Below are 15291 nucleotides of genomic sequence, written 5' to 3'. Positions count from 1 at the left end.
ATTTGCATCTTATAACTATAGCTTTCTTTAAGCAGGTAGTTTGAAAATTAGTCTCCTTTCCTAAGTATCCAACCTGTTGTTATTCTTTCAAGCAAGTGCATATTGCCCTGCCCGACTTACTCATATAGAATTTGCTACTATTGCAAGTGATTCTGTGTATTCCACTCCTTTGCTGAGCTGAAGTGGTGTCTTTACCACTGGGCAAAATGTGTCCAATAGGGCTTTTTGCCCAATGGTAGACACACCAATTCAGCTTTGGAAAAGAGTGGAATATACCAAATCACTTGTAGTTCTGGCAAATCCTATACAGGGCAGTCTTGCACAGCAGCAGGCACCCACTTGAAAGAACACCACAGAAGATGGAAACTTAGTAAAGGAGACTACTTTTGCAAACCACCTGCCTAAAGAGGGCTATTATTACAAGGTGCAACTTGAAGACTTAGATCAAATCCATAAATGGAGAAAGATGAACTACTTTGAATAATGGATATTAATAAATGTATGTCCATTTGCCCAAGCTTAGTACTGAAAGACCAAACATAGTTCCCTTACTTGTCACTTCTAATTGCAGATATTACTCATAATCCAATTCAGGCCATGTTGTAAATTACCATACTTGCTCACATGCCACATTTTTTCCCATTATTTCAGTTACTATAATTTCACCTGATCTGTTACAATTTTTTTTTGTATAATCACTGCTGCTTCTTTCACATGCTTAATCTAATTAGTGTGCCTTATATATCTGTAATAAGTACTTGTTACAGACAGGATCACTATTTAGTTCAGGCACTCCCCTAGAGCATGTCACCAAAGTTTATTGTTCATTTTTTTTTCTTTTCAGAAGACTTTTTCAGCAATAGAACACAGTACATTGTCTCGATGGTGAGCGTTCATCAGACAAGTATATCATGAGTGCCCCAGGAAAGTTCGATGGGACCACTCTTACTCACTTTTTACATAAATTATCTGATGTAAGGGGTGAGAGCAATTCATGGATGTTTGCTGATGACACTGTGGTGTACAAGAAAGTATCACCATTGAGTGACTGTAAGAGTACACAAGATGACTAAGAAGAGAGACTTCCTTGTTGGTGTGATGAATGGCAGCTTGCTCTAAATGTAGAAAAATGTAAGTAAATGCAGATGAATAGGGAAAACAATCCTTTAACATTTGAATACTGCATTAGTAGGATGCTGCTTGCCACAGCCACATTGATTAAATATATAGGTGTAACTTTGCAAAGTGATATGCAATGAAATGAGCACATCAGGTTGATAGTAGGGATGTCAAATGGTTGACTTAGCTTTATTTGGAGAATTTTGGGAAATTGTAACTCATTCATAAAGGTGAAGGTGTATAGAATACTAGTGTGAGACATTCGTGAGTACTGTTCAAGTGTTTGGGATCTTCACGAGCTCAGATTGAAGGAAGACACCAAAGTATTTTAGAGGCATGCTGCTAGATTTGTTACTGGTAGGTTCAAGGTTCAATTAGTATGAAAGTATTGCGAAGATGCTTCATGAACTTAAATTGGAATCCCTGGAGGGAAGACAACAGTCTTTTATGAAGCATTATTGCAGAAATTTAGAGAACCGGCATTTGAGGCTGACTGCAGAATGATTATACTGCCGCCAATGTACAGGAGGAACAAGACTTCTGGTCAGGTGACCACAGGGTTATAAACACAAAGTCAAATAGGGGTAATGCAGGAGTAGGTTTAATAATGAATAGGAAAATAGGAACATGGGTAAGCTACTACAAACAGCTTAGTGAACGCATTATTGTGGCCAAGATAGATACGAAGCCCACACCTACTACAGTAGTACAAGTTTATATGCCAACTAGCTCTGCAGATGACGAAGAAATTGAAGAAATGTATGATGAAATAAAAGAAATTATTCAGATAGTGAAGGGAGATGAAAATTTAATAATCATGGGTGACTGGAATTCGAGTGTAGGAAAAGGGAGAGAAGGAAACGTAGTAGGTGAATATGGATTGGGGCTAAGAAATGAAAGAGTAAGCCGCCTGGTAGAATTTTGCACAGAGCACAACTTAATCATAGCTAACACTTGGTTTAAGAATCATGATAGAAGATTGTATACATGGAAGAACCCTGGAGATACTAAAAGGTATCAGATAGATTATATAATGGTAAGACAGAGATTTAGGAACCAGGTTCTAAATTGTAAGACATTTCCAGGGGCAGATGTGGACTCTGACCATAATCTATTGGTTATGACCTGTAGATTAAAACTGAAGAAACTGCAAAAAGGTGGGAATTTAAGGAGATGGGACCTGGATAAACTGAAAGAACCAGAGGTTGTACAGAGTTTCAGGGAGAGCATAAGGGAACAACTGACAGGAATGGGGGAAAGAAATACAGTAGAAGAGGAATGGGTAGCTTTGAGGGATGAAGTAGTGAAGGCAGCAGAGGATCAAATAGGTAAAAAGACGACGGCTAGTAGAAATCCTTGGGTAACAGAAGAAATATTGAATTTAATTGATGAAAGGAGAAAATATAAAAATGCAGTAAATGAAGCAGGCAAAAAGGAATACAAACGTTTCAAAAATGAGATCGACAGGAAGTGCAAAATGGCTAAGCAGGGATGGCTAGAGGACAAATGTAAGGATGTAGCGGCTTGTCTCACTAGGGGTAAGATAGATACTGCCTACAGGAAAATTAAAGAGACCTTTGGAGAGAGGAGAACCACTTGTATGAATATCAAGAGCTCAGATGGCAACCCAGTTCTAAGCAAAGAAGGGAAGGCAGAAAGGTGGAAGGAGTATATAGAGGGTCTATACAAGGGCGATGTACTTGAGGACAATATTATGGAAATGGAAGAGGATGTAGATGAAGATGAAATGGGAGATACGATACTGCGTGAAGAGTTTGACAGAGCACTGAAAGACCTGAGTCGAAACAAGGCCCCCGGAGTAGACAACATTCCATTGGAACTACTGACGGGCTTGGGAGAGCCAGTCCTGACAAAACTCTACCATCTGGTGAGCAAGATGTATGAAACAGGTGAAATACCCTCAGACTTCAAGAAGAATATAATAATTCCAATCCCAAAGAAAGCAGGTGTTGACAGATGTGAGAATTACTGAACAATCAGTTTAATAAGCCACAGCTGCAAAATACTAACACGAATTCTTTACAGACGAATGGAAAAACTAGTAGAAGTCAACCTCGGGGAAGATCAGTTTGGATTCCGTAGAAATACTGGAACACGTGAGGCAATACTGACCTTACGACTTATCTTAGAAGAAAGATTAAGGAAAGGCAAACCTACGTTTCTAGCATTTGTAGACTTAGAGAAAGCTTTTGACAATGTTGACTGGAATACTCTCTTTCAAATTCTAAAGGTGGCAGGGGTAAAATACAGGGAGCGAAAGGCTTTTTACAATTTGTACAGAAACCAGATGGCAGTTATAAGAGTCGAGGGACATGAAAGGGAAGCAGTGGTTGGTAAGGGAGTAAGACAGGGTTGTAGCCTCTCCCCGATGTTATTCAATCTGTATATTGAGCAAGCAGTAAAGGAAACAAAACAAAAATTCGGAGTAGGTATTAAAATCCATGGAGAAGAAATAAAAACTTTGAGGTTCGCCGATGACATTGTAATTCTGTCAGAGACAGCAAAGGACTTGGAAGAGCAGTTGAACGCAATGGATGGTGTCTTGAAGGGAGGATATAAGATGAACATCAACAAAAGCAAAACGAGGATAATGGAATGTAGTCGAATTAAGTCGGGTGATGTTGAGGGTATTGGATTAGGAAATGAGACACTTAAAGTAGTAAAGGAGTTTTGCTATTTGGGGAGCAAAATAACTGATGATGGTCGAAGTAGAGAGGATATAAAATGTAGACTGGCAATGGCAAGGAAAGCGTTTCTGAAGAAGAGAAATTTGTTAACATCGAGTATAGATTTAAGTGTCAGGAAGTCATTTCTGAAAGTATTTGTATGAAGTGTAGCCATGTATGGAAGTGAAACATGGACGGTAAATAGTTTGGACAAGAAGAGAATAGAAGCTTTCGAAATGTGGTGCTACAGAAGAATGCTGAAGATTAGATGGGTAGATCACATAACTAATGAGGAGGTACTGAATAGGAATGGGGAGAAGAGGAGTTTGTGGCACAACTTGACCAGAAGAAGGGATCGGTTGGTAGGACATGTTCTGAGGCATCAAGGGATCACCAATTTAGTATTGGAGGGCAGCATGGAGGGTAAAAATCGTAGGGGGAGACCAAGAGATGAATACACTAAGCAGATTCAGAAGGATGTAGGTTGCAGTAGGTACTGGGAGATGAAGAAGCTTGCACAGGATAGAGTAGCATGGAGAGCTGCATCAAACCAGTCTCAGGACTGAAGACCACAACAACAATAACAACAACAACAACAATGTACATTTTGTGTAAGGACCATGAAGATAAGATACAAGAAATTAGGGCACATATGGAGGCTTTTAGACAATCATTTTTCCCTCATTCTCTTTGTAAGTGAAACAGGAAAGGAATGACTGGTAGTTGTATATGGTACCCTCTGCTATGCAACGTACTGTGGCTTGCACAGTATGTAGATGTAGACTGTTGTAATTTGTTATATAGTTAATTAGTTAATGTGTCATACATTTTATCTAAGTTAAATAATCCCCTAATTTTAGTCCTAAAGCAAAGATCAACAATTGTCATTCATGTTTGGAAACTGAGATACTCTGTAGATGCACTAGTTAAGAATCTTCGATCTGATAAAAATTTCACCACCACACATATTTATCTTTAAATCTGACGATGGTGTAACTGGAAAAAAAGTTTATAAAATACATAATAAATATTGTGGGCCATTACACAGTGCTGTGAGTGTTTTAATTCATAATCAATAAACATTTGTTGAGGTTTTCTTGAAAAAATGTTAAAACAAATATCACAGTGTCATTACAGTTATCAAACTGACAATGAGAGGACATGCAAGTAGCTCATGTCAAATATTTTGAACCAAAATAGTTCATGTCGAATACCTTGAAGCAAATTTATTGAGAAATGTTGAACTGTGAATTTTTAGGCCACACTTTTTAATGATATTCTGGACATATATTCTTTTAATATGGTGCACTCTAGGTCATAGTTTTTTGAAAGCCTGGAAGTTAATCTATTTGAATTTCTTAAAAACATATATACATAATGGCAACAAATAGACCTGATGTCTTTGAGGATGTCCACATTGAAACTGGTATTAGTGACCATGATGAAGTTATGGCAACAATGATTACCAAAGTACAAAGGACAACTAAAACAAGCAGAAAGATATGTATGTTCAGTAACATAGATGAAAAATCAGTAGTGTCATACCTCAATGAAGAACCTGAAACTTTCGGCACAGTTCAGGAGCATGTAGAGGAGCTCTGGCTCAAGTTTAAAAGAATAGTTGACCACACAGTGGATAGATATGTACCTAGTAGAACAGTTCACAATGGAAGGGGACCTTTATGGTATACAGTCACTGTAAAGAAACTCCTAAAGAAACAGAGATTACTGAATAACAGGTGTAAGACAAAGTGCAGGGTTATAGATACAGAAATCTTGAATGAAACAAGTTTGGCTATCAAGAGAGCAATGTGTGATGCTTTCAGTGACTACCGTAGCAGAAAATTGTCAAATAACATTTCAAAAAATCAAAGAAATTCTGGTCATATGTAAAGGCTGTTGGTGGCATCAAAGTTAATGTCCAGTCCATAGCAAATGAGACAGGAACTGGAATTGAGAGTAGCAAAGCAAAAGCTGAAATGCTTAACTCTATTTTCAAATGTTCCTTTAGAAAGGAAATCCCAGGAGACTTGCTCCAATTTGATCTTCATTACTGAAATAAATATTAGTGTCAGTGGGGTTGAGAAAAAGATGAAGTCATTAAATCTGAACAAAGCTCCCGTCCCAGGGGCATCCCTGTCAAATTCTATACTGAATTTGCGGCTGAGTTAGCCCTTCTTCTAACTACCCTTGACATTGATTTGTTGTAAAATCTTAGAACATATTCTGGGCTCAAACATTATCAGTCTTCTTGAACAGAATGATGCCTCAGTGCCAACTTGCATGGATTTCGAAAACATCGATCATGTGAAACCCATCTCACACATTTCTCACATGATATACTGAAAGCTTTGGATCAAAGCAACCAGGTAGATGCATCGTTCCTTGATTTATGAAAAGCATTGGCTCAGTACTGCACCTACACTTATGTCAAAAGTATGATGATATGGGGTATCAAGTGAAATTTGTGACTGGATTCAGAATTTTTTTGGTAGGGAGGACACAGCATGTTATCTTGGATGGAGAGTCACTGTCAAATGTAGAAGTAACTTCAGGTGTGCCCCAGGGAAGTGTGTTGGGAGCCTTGCTGTTCATGTTGTATATTAATGACCTAGCAGACAATACTAATAGTAAAATCAGGCTTTTTGCAGATGATGCATAAATATAGAGTCAGATCTTGATACGATTTCTACACAGTGCAAAGATTGGCATATTGCTCTAAATGTTCAGAAATGTAAAATTTTTCACTTCACGAAATGAAAAAATGTATTATCCTATGACTATATCCAAATGGCAAACTCATACAAATACCTGGGTGTAACACTTTGTAGGAATATGAAATGGGATGATCAAATAGGTTAGGCTGTTGGTAAAGCAGTTGGTAGAGTTCAATTTATTGGTAGGATACTGGGGAAGTGCACTCAGTCTACAAAAGAGATCGCTTACAAATCACTCGTGCATATTAGATAGGACTAACAGGGGATATTGAATGTATACAGAGAAGGGCAGCACGAATGGTCAAAGGTTTGTTTAATCTGTAGGAGAGAGTCACAGAGATACTGAAGGAACTGAACTGGCAGACTCTTGAAGACAGGTGTAAACTATCCTGAGAATGTCTGTTAACAAAGTTTCAAGAATTGGCTTTAAATGATTACTCTAAGGATAGACTACAACCCCCTTATGTATCGCTAACATATGGATCATGAGGATAAGATTAGAATAATTACTGCCTGAACAGAGGCATTCAAACAATCATTCTTCTCACACTCCGTATATGAATGGAACAGGAAGAAAGCCTAATAACTGGTACAATGGCACGTATCCCCTGCCACGCACCTCAGGGTGGTTTGCAGAGTATAGATGTAAATGTAGAAGTTTATAGAGAAAGTGATGGCAAGGTCGTACAAGGAACAAGCACATTACAGTCTGTGGACTTGCTTCCCATTTTATGGCAGATGATAAATTCCATTATTGAAATACTTAATGTTGATGGTAGTGACAGAGTATATCCTAAAAAAGAGAAGATATGCAACAGGAAGATTACTTTACATGTGGGAAGAAGTCAAAACCAAATGAACTTACATTCCATCAGTAAGGTAGATGTGAGTGTTCTGATGCCTTCCAAAACAATCTTCATAATAACTATGTCACCAAATCTACAGCATGACGTTAAGCTTCTTGATGCCAATAACCCAGAGTGTGTTTACCACATAGTCAGTCGCAGCTAGTGCTGTAGAGAATAGTAGAATATTTCCAGATGCTGCAGTACACAAAATCAGCCCCCCCCCCCCCCTTTCCCCAAACACACTCCACTGTGTTATCTTTAACCAAATAAGTTACCATCAGAATTCTTTTGGGTGTGGTGATCCTTGATGATGTAAAATATAGTGTTGCTACAGGATGAAGAAAGAGGCAAAAAGAGCGAAGAAGGATTAGGGTCGAATGTCTCAATGGAAATTACATCATTAGTGAGTACAAGCTCAGATTTAGGAATGTTGAGGAAGAAAATTGGCTGTTTCCTTTTAAAGGAAAAAACCATCCTACATTTATCTCCTGTAAGTTGGGTAAACCAAGGTTTCTGTTAACCTTTTAACAAAAGTAAAGGTTATGTAGAAGGTACAGTCTTTAAGTATTTCATAAATGCCATAATGGGACTTATCTGGTTGCTGGATAGGCAGAAAGGGATTTGAATTGCTGTCTTCCCCCCCCCCCCCCCCCTTCCCCTGCCCCCCTACTACACACGCATAGATAGGCAAGCCCAATTTCTTGCAACTGAAAAGAAAGTAACAAGATTAAAGGAGCACATAGAACCTGAATTGAAAGAGATTTAATGGAGATGCAAACTTCAATGAAATGACACCACTTGGAAATAAAAAATATGCTCAGCAACTGGAAATCAAAGAAATTAATTAGGCCTTAACACAACATATTGAAAGAGGCCTCACTGACTTTTGTAGAACAATTGAGAACATATAAACTGAGTGTAGCAAATTGTACACTCAATGGCAATAATAATTAAATAATGACAAACATCAATTTACAGCTAACATGAAGGGAACTGAAAGGTCAGTTAGTGAATACATATATGAGCAAATTAATTACCACATTACAGGACACAGAACCAGAAGTTACAAATGTGTACATTATTTGAAACACAAAAAGTCTGAAATCTATGACAACGTTGTGTAGCCAGTAATGAATGCCTGAATGTAGTCATTAACTGGCTTAAAATGTAGGCTGAAAAACCTGAACAAAGCTGGTCCAATGAATGAGTCATTAATTTGAATGGTTCAACAGAAATATTTTAGCATTGTAGTCTTCTTATGAAAACCAATTTACCAAGATCACAATTTTAACACAATTACTAGATTGCTAATTTTGGCAATACGTACTGCCATCTTCACATCCAAGCTTTGGTAGTTACAGCATACAATGCTTAAACTATTCTGTCACAATAGGACTATACAATATGCTAATTACAGTCCTAATGTGATGGAGAGGTTTAAGCATTGTATGGTGTAAATACCAATGCCTGGTTTTACGGATCTGAAGATGGCAATACACACTGCTAATTTCACAAGAAAAATGAAGTACAAATTTATGGACTGCCTCATGCTCTGAATGAATATGTTATGTTGCACTATTTTATGTTTACAACAAAAACAATATCCAGAATCAAATGTTCATTGTATTTAATCCCTGCAAGAAAAAGATACAGCCAGAAATATTAATTGGCTCCTTTTTAGGAGTGTTTCTGGCTTCCTGAAAAAAAATTCAGAAAATTTAATGTATATCAGGATATACACATAGAGGTGCAGTGCTAGAGCAACCAAAATGTCACAGTCATCCAAATAATACTAAAATTTTGAAAGAGCCAATTATTAGGTACTTTCTATGGGCTAATATATGGTACCTGATGAGACTTGAAAGTAGGAGATAGTGTGTATGATGGTGTACCGAGCAAACAAGGTAAGATTAAGAAGTCAGGAAAAACTGAATTACAGGAACTGCACCTACAATTTCATTATAACTTTCATGAAAATTCTTCTATACTAAGAAATTAAGAATCTAAAGTTAGGATAAACCCCCATGAGCCTTTTTGGTCAAACCCTACTCTATTCTTCTCACCAAGGGCGCAGCAGTAGGCAAAGAGGTCAACCTAATCAACAGCCCACTAATTGTTTTCTTAAAAGACAATGATGCAATATGCCTGGTTCTGGACACTTGTGCTACTCGTAAGATACTATTACATACCAGAAGAAGGCTGGAGAGCTTGGAGGAACAAAGTCTGTGGTTCTATAGAGCGAAGTACCTATCCAACAGTATCTTGAGAACATCATACTTGCAAATTCCTTAGGCAGCATAATCAAGGCAATACACTGTTTTTCTATACGTAGTAGCAGCCAGAAACTGAAAGCTTTTCTTTGTGGTTCAAATGAGTATATGAGAACAGACAATGTCACACCTAGATCAGGTACTAGGACTGAAGCAAATAGAGATGACTTAGATGAGATGTTAATAGGTACAACTGCTTAGGTGGAATATATCAATTTGTGCCTTGTTGAATATGGGGATAGCTATTAACTTGAAAAAGAAAATCAAATTTTGGAAGAAATCAAATATAATATTTTTGGTCTAACTTATAAGCCAGAAGGCTTACTGCCCAACTAAAATAAGATCACTGCTATGTGAAATTTAACATAACATTAAACTAAGTTTCAGTTAAAATCCTTTAAACATTGGAGTAACTTATACTGACACTTCATAGTTACCTGAGGACTTCACAGTGAGGTGCTGTGCAAGTTGTGGAAAACCATGCTATATATAATGACTGAAGGAAAGAAGGTTATAGTTTAATGTTCTGTCAAAAGTGTGGAATATGAGATGTGATAAAAAAGTAATGGGAATGTTTGCTTTTCTAAAATATTATTTATTTATTCATCAACATCAACTTTGTCCCCTACAGCGTAACCCCCTTCAGATATAACACACTTGTACCATCACTTTTTCCAGTCTTAGAAGCACTTCTTGAACTCACTTATCATTATGGAAAATCCAGGACATAATGTAACAATATTATCAAAATTTCACACACACACACACACACACACACACACACACACACACACACACGAGTGCTCAGTCTCTGGCAACTGAAGCAACCCTGCAAGCAGCAGCACCAGTACATGATGGGAGTGGCGACTGGGTGAGGATCAGGAGGAGGCTAGGGTGGGGAGGGGGAGGGATAGTAGGGTGGTGGTGGGGGACAGTGAAATGCTGCTGGGGAGCACACAGGGACGAGGTGGAGCTATGTGCAGTTGGGAAGTTAGACGGATGGCAGGGGAGAGGTGGTGGGGGTGGGGATAGCTGAAAAGAAGAGAAGAAAAAGACTTAGTGTGATGGTGGAATGAGGGCTTTGTAGTGCTGGAATGGGAACAGGGAAGGGGCTGGATGGGTGAGGTAATGGCTAACAAAGGTTGAGGCCAGGAGAGCTAAGGAAACATACGATATATTGCAGGGAAAGTTCCCACCTGCGCAATTCAGAAAACCTAGTGTTGGTGGGAAGGATCCATTTGGCACAGGCTGTGAATCACTCATTGAAATGATGGGTATCATGTTGGGCAGCATGCTCAGCAAAAGAGTGGTCCACGTGTTTCTTGGCTACAGCTTGTCGGAGGGCATTCACGTGGACAGAAAGTTTGTTAGTTGTCACGCCCACATAGAATGCAGCACAGTGGTTGCAACTGAGCTTGTAGATTACATGGCGCATTTCACAGGTACCCCTGCCTTTGACAGGATAGGTAATGTTTGTGACAAGACTGGAGTAGGTGATGGTGGGAGGATGTATGGGATATGATCCATGAAGTAAGAGATTCGGGAGCAGGGGTTGTGTAGGGATGGACGAGTGTATTGTGTAAGTTCGATGGACGGCGGAATACCACGGTAGGGGGGGGGGGGAGGGGGGGAGGAAGGAAAGTGGTCAGGATGCAGGACATTTTTCATTTCAGGCCATGATGAGAGGTAGTCCAAACCCTGGTGCAGAACATAATTCAATTGCTCCAGTCCAGGGTGGTACTGAGTTATGAGGGGAATGTTCTTCTGCGGCTGGATGGTGAGACTTCGGAGATAGTGGGAGACTGGAAATATAAGGCACAGGAGATTTGTTTTTGTACAAGGTTGGGCGGATAATTATGGTCCCTGAAAGATTCAGTGGGACCCTTGGTATATTTCGAGGGGGATCATTTGTCACTGCAGATGCAACGGCCATGGGTAGTTAGGCTGTATGGAATGGACTTCTTGGTATGGAACTGGTGGCAGCTGTTGAAGTGTTGGAATTTCTGGTGGTTAGTAGGTCTGATCTGGACAGAGGTACTGATGTAGCCATCTTTGAGGTGGAGGTCAACATCTAGGAAGGTGGCTTGTTGGGCTGAGTAGGACCAGGCGAAGCAAATGGGGGAGAAACTGTAGAGGTTCTGGAGGAATATGGATAGGGTGTCCTCACCATCGATCCAGATTGCAAAGATGCCATCAATGAATCTGAACCAGATGAGAGGTTTAGGATTATGGGTGTTTAGGAAGGATTCCTCTAGATGGCCCATGAATAGGTTGGCATAGGATGATCCCTTGTGGATGCCCTTAGCTATACCCTGGATTTGTTTGTAAGTAATGCCTTCAAAGGAGAAGTAATTGTGAGCAATTATATAGTTGATCATGGCGACTAAGAATGAGGTTGTAGGTTTGGAATCCATTGGTTGTTAGGAAAGGTAGTGTTCAATAGTGGTAAGGCCATGGGCATTAGGGATGTTAGTGTAAAGGGAGGCGGCATAAATAGTGACAAGCAGGGCACCATGTGGTAAAGGGACAGGAACTATGGAGAGATGGTGGAGGAAATGGTTGGTATCTTTTATATAGGAGGGTAGGTTCCAGGTAATAGGTTGAAATTGTTGGTCTATCAGAGCAGAGATTCTCTCAGTGGGGGCACAGCAACCGACCACAACGGGGCCTCCTGTGTGGTTGGGTTTATGGACTTAGGAGGCAATTAGAAGGTTGGAGTATGGGGAGTGGTAGAGGTGAGCAGAGAAATGGACTCTGTGGACAGGTTCTGGAATTGGTCTAGGGATTAGAGGAGTGACTGGGGATCCTACTGGATTTCTGGAACAGGGTCACTGTGACAAGGTTTGTAATTGGATGTATCTGAGACAGGTGGTGGAGTTCTTCTGATAGGTGGTGGAATTCTTCTGCCAGGTAATCCTTGCAGTTCAAAACAACAGTGGTGGTGCCTTTGTTCGCAGGTAGGATTATCAGGTCGGGATCAGTTTTTAGATGGTGGACTGCAGTTCTTCCTGTGGATGTAAGGTTAGTTTGCATGTTGAATGATTTGGGGATGGAAAGTTAACAGGGAGTGATTTGGGGGCAGCAGGGGTGAATCACAGTTGGATGGAGGAGTGAACTGAGTTAGGCAGTGAACAATATTGGTCTTTAGTCGAATCTGATTGGTAGGGTTGGTGGCGAAAAAGTGTTTCCACTATAGGGACTGGGAGAAGGAGAGAAGATCTTTAACAAATCCTGCATGGTTGAATTTGGGAGTGGGGCAAAAGGTGAATCCTTTGGAAAGGACTGATATTTCTGTGGGGCTAAGTCTTCTGGAGGAAAGGTTTATGACTGTGTTTCAGCTCTGTTTTGGTTCTGGATTCTGTGTGGTAGTGGAAGGGTGTTTTGGGGGGTAGGGTGAATTTAGTAGGTCTGTGAGATAGGATTTGTCAGCTATCTGCCTATCTGCAGATCAGCATCTCTGCTATATGGTGAGTAACAACATTCCTTTTCATAATATTATCACTTTTCATTTTGGTGTTCAGCACTTCAGTGATTCTGTTTCTATCACATGAGTGGAGGGAAAACTACATCCTTTCATGCTTCTCTTCAGCCTTGGAAACAGAAAGAGGTCGTGGGAGGCCATGTCTGGTGAATAAGGTGGCTGATGTAGATTAATGGATTTGCTTTTTGCCAAAAACACCCAAACAAGCATTTAGGTGCACACAGGAGCATTATCATGATGCAATTTTCACAAGCGGTTTTACCATAATTCTGGTTGCTTTCATTAGATTGCTTCATGCACGCAGATCATTACTAGCACATAGTATTCATTACTGACCGTACAACAATAAGGCAGGAACTCATGATGCACTATCCCATTTTAATGCAAGAAAATAGTGAGAAGAATCTTCCCATGTGATCAAACGTGTCAAATTTTTTTCAGTCTTGGCTCTTCAGGCAGATCCACCGGGATGATTAGGCCTTGGTTTCAACAACATACCCACACACCCATGTTTCATCACACGTTATAGCCTTCTTTAGAAGTTCTGGATTGTTGTCGACTTCATTCAACAATTCCTGAATGATGCCTATTTGAAGTCATTTTTGATTGAAATTCAACAATTTTGGAACAAACATTCCTGTTACACATTTCATGCTCAAAACAGATGAGAAAATAGCTTGGCATGCACCAAAGGATATGTCGACTTTATCAGTAACCTCTCTGATGGTGATCTTGTGACTTGACAGAACCATGAATTATTCTCCTTACTTCTTCCACATTGTCATCAGTAATTGATGTACTAGGGCGTTCAGGATGGTCGACATCTTCAAGAGCTTCTCAACCCTCTTTGAAATGTTTATACCACTCACAAACTCTTGCCTTACTCATAGTAGATTGCAAAAAGCCACAGTCAACATTTCCAATGTGGTGCCGCATTTTATTGCATTTTTCAAGCAAAATTTAATGCAGAACCCTTGACCCATCTTTTTTTAAAGTAAAAATTCACCAAGCTCTCAAAAACACGTGTAACCATTTTGACTATCAACAATAAACTAAATATTCAGAACAGCTCAAAATGCAAACATGCATCAGGGACATGTGTACCAGCAAGATAAAACTGAAAATCAAATGTATAAACCTCACAAAATTAAAAAATTCCCTTTAATTTTTTATGACACTTCGTATAATCACTGAGGAATGTGAGACACCTTCTATAAACATAAAAGATTACCTCTCTCATGTAAGACCTAAGAGAAGACTTTTGCTTGGATACAAATGTGTTGATAGTTGGTCTGGAGGCATGTCTACTGCCGTGTCAAACTGTGATTCAAACTACTGCCATTACAAGTATCGTGAACATCTTGGAAGAAGGTTTATGCAGCCATAGGAGCAGAAGCCATTGTTTGAGGATTTAAAAAATTCATATATTTTAGGTTTCAGATTTTCAGGACACACTGGTTTCAGAGGAAGGCAGTGACATGCTTCTTCCAATAGGAAAGGAAGGAAGACTAGGGTTCAATGACCCATCAATAATGAGGTCACTAGAGGTGGAGTGCAGGCTAAGATGGGAAATACAACAAGTTGTGTCCTATTTTAAAAGACAAAAATGTGCTCACTTAAGGCCTTAGTCTGCTGAGATACCATTCTTTTATCAAAATTACGTCATGCACTTGTATGTCCCAAGTATATACAGTTTTGGATACTGTGTCTTGCTTAACTTGCTGAATGGAGGCATATAAGAAGCAAAGAATGTATTAGCACATTATTAATATATTGTTTCAAAATAAAACACCTTTCATAACATAAACAATGGAAATATACATTACCTAAGGGCATGTATGATAGTTGACAATGACATAAACCCTGCTGCTACTGGCACTACAATCCCAACATACAGCAGTGAAATGACTGTGACAACAGGTAAACCATAGCTGCGTGCTGCCAGTGGAAACATCAGAAGTACTGCCAACATGCAACCTGAATGCAAATAGAAATTTACAGTTATCCAAACTTTAAAATTAACACTACATCTATAAAAGATTACCATAACTGTAGGCTTAGTAAAGAAAAAGTAAAGTCATATTTCATCTTGTGTATGAAATTACAAGGCTCAAATAATGGGTGATAGAGAACCTTCTAAAATTTCTTGATTTTTCAAGAAAATTTTCC

At 39.2% G+C, this 15291-nt stretch overlaps 1 protein-coding gene across 3 annotated transcripts in view; it reads right to left on the bottom strand.

Moving 5' to 3' along the window:
- LOC126199017 (uncharacterized) overlaps nucleotides 1-15291 on the bottom strand; it is a 75885-nt gene that overhangs the window by 28140 nt on the left and 32454 nt on the right. For all 3 annotated transcript variants that reach the window (XM_049935718.1, XM_049935726.1, XM_049935708.1), the window contains one exon: nucleotides 14949-15099. In XM_049935718.1, coding sequence (XP_049791675.1) covers nucleotides 14949-15099 — 151 coding nt within the window. The remainder of the gene's footprint in view (nucleotides 1-14948; nucleotides 15100-15291) is intronic.

This window comes from Schistocerca nitens, chromosome 1 (genome assembly GCF_023898315.1).
Source record: "Schistocerca nitens isolate TAMUIC-IGC-003100 chromosome 1, iqSchNite1.1, whole genome shotgun sequence".
Lineage (NCBI taxonomy): Eukaryota > Metazoa > Arthropoda > Insecta > Orthoptera > Acrididae > Schistocerca > Schistocerca nitens.
Note: the sequence above shows the minus strand (reverse complement) of the source record. Positions and strands in the feature narration are given on the sequence as shown.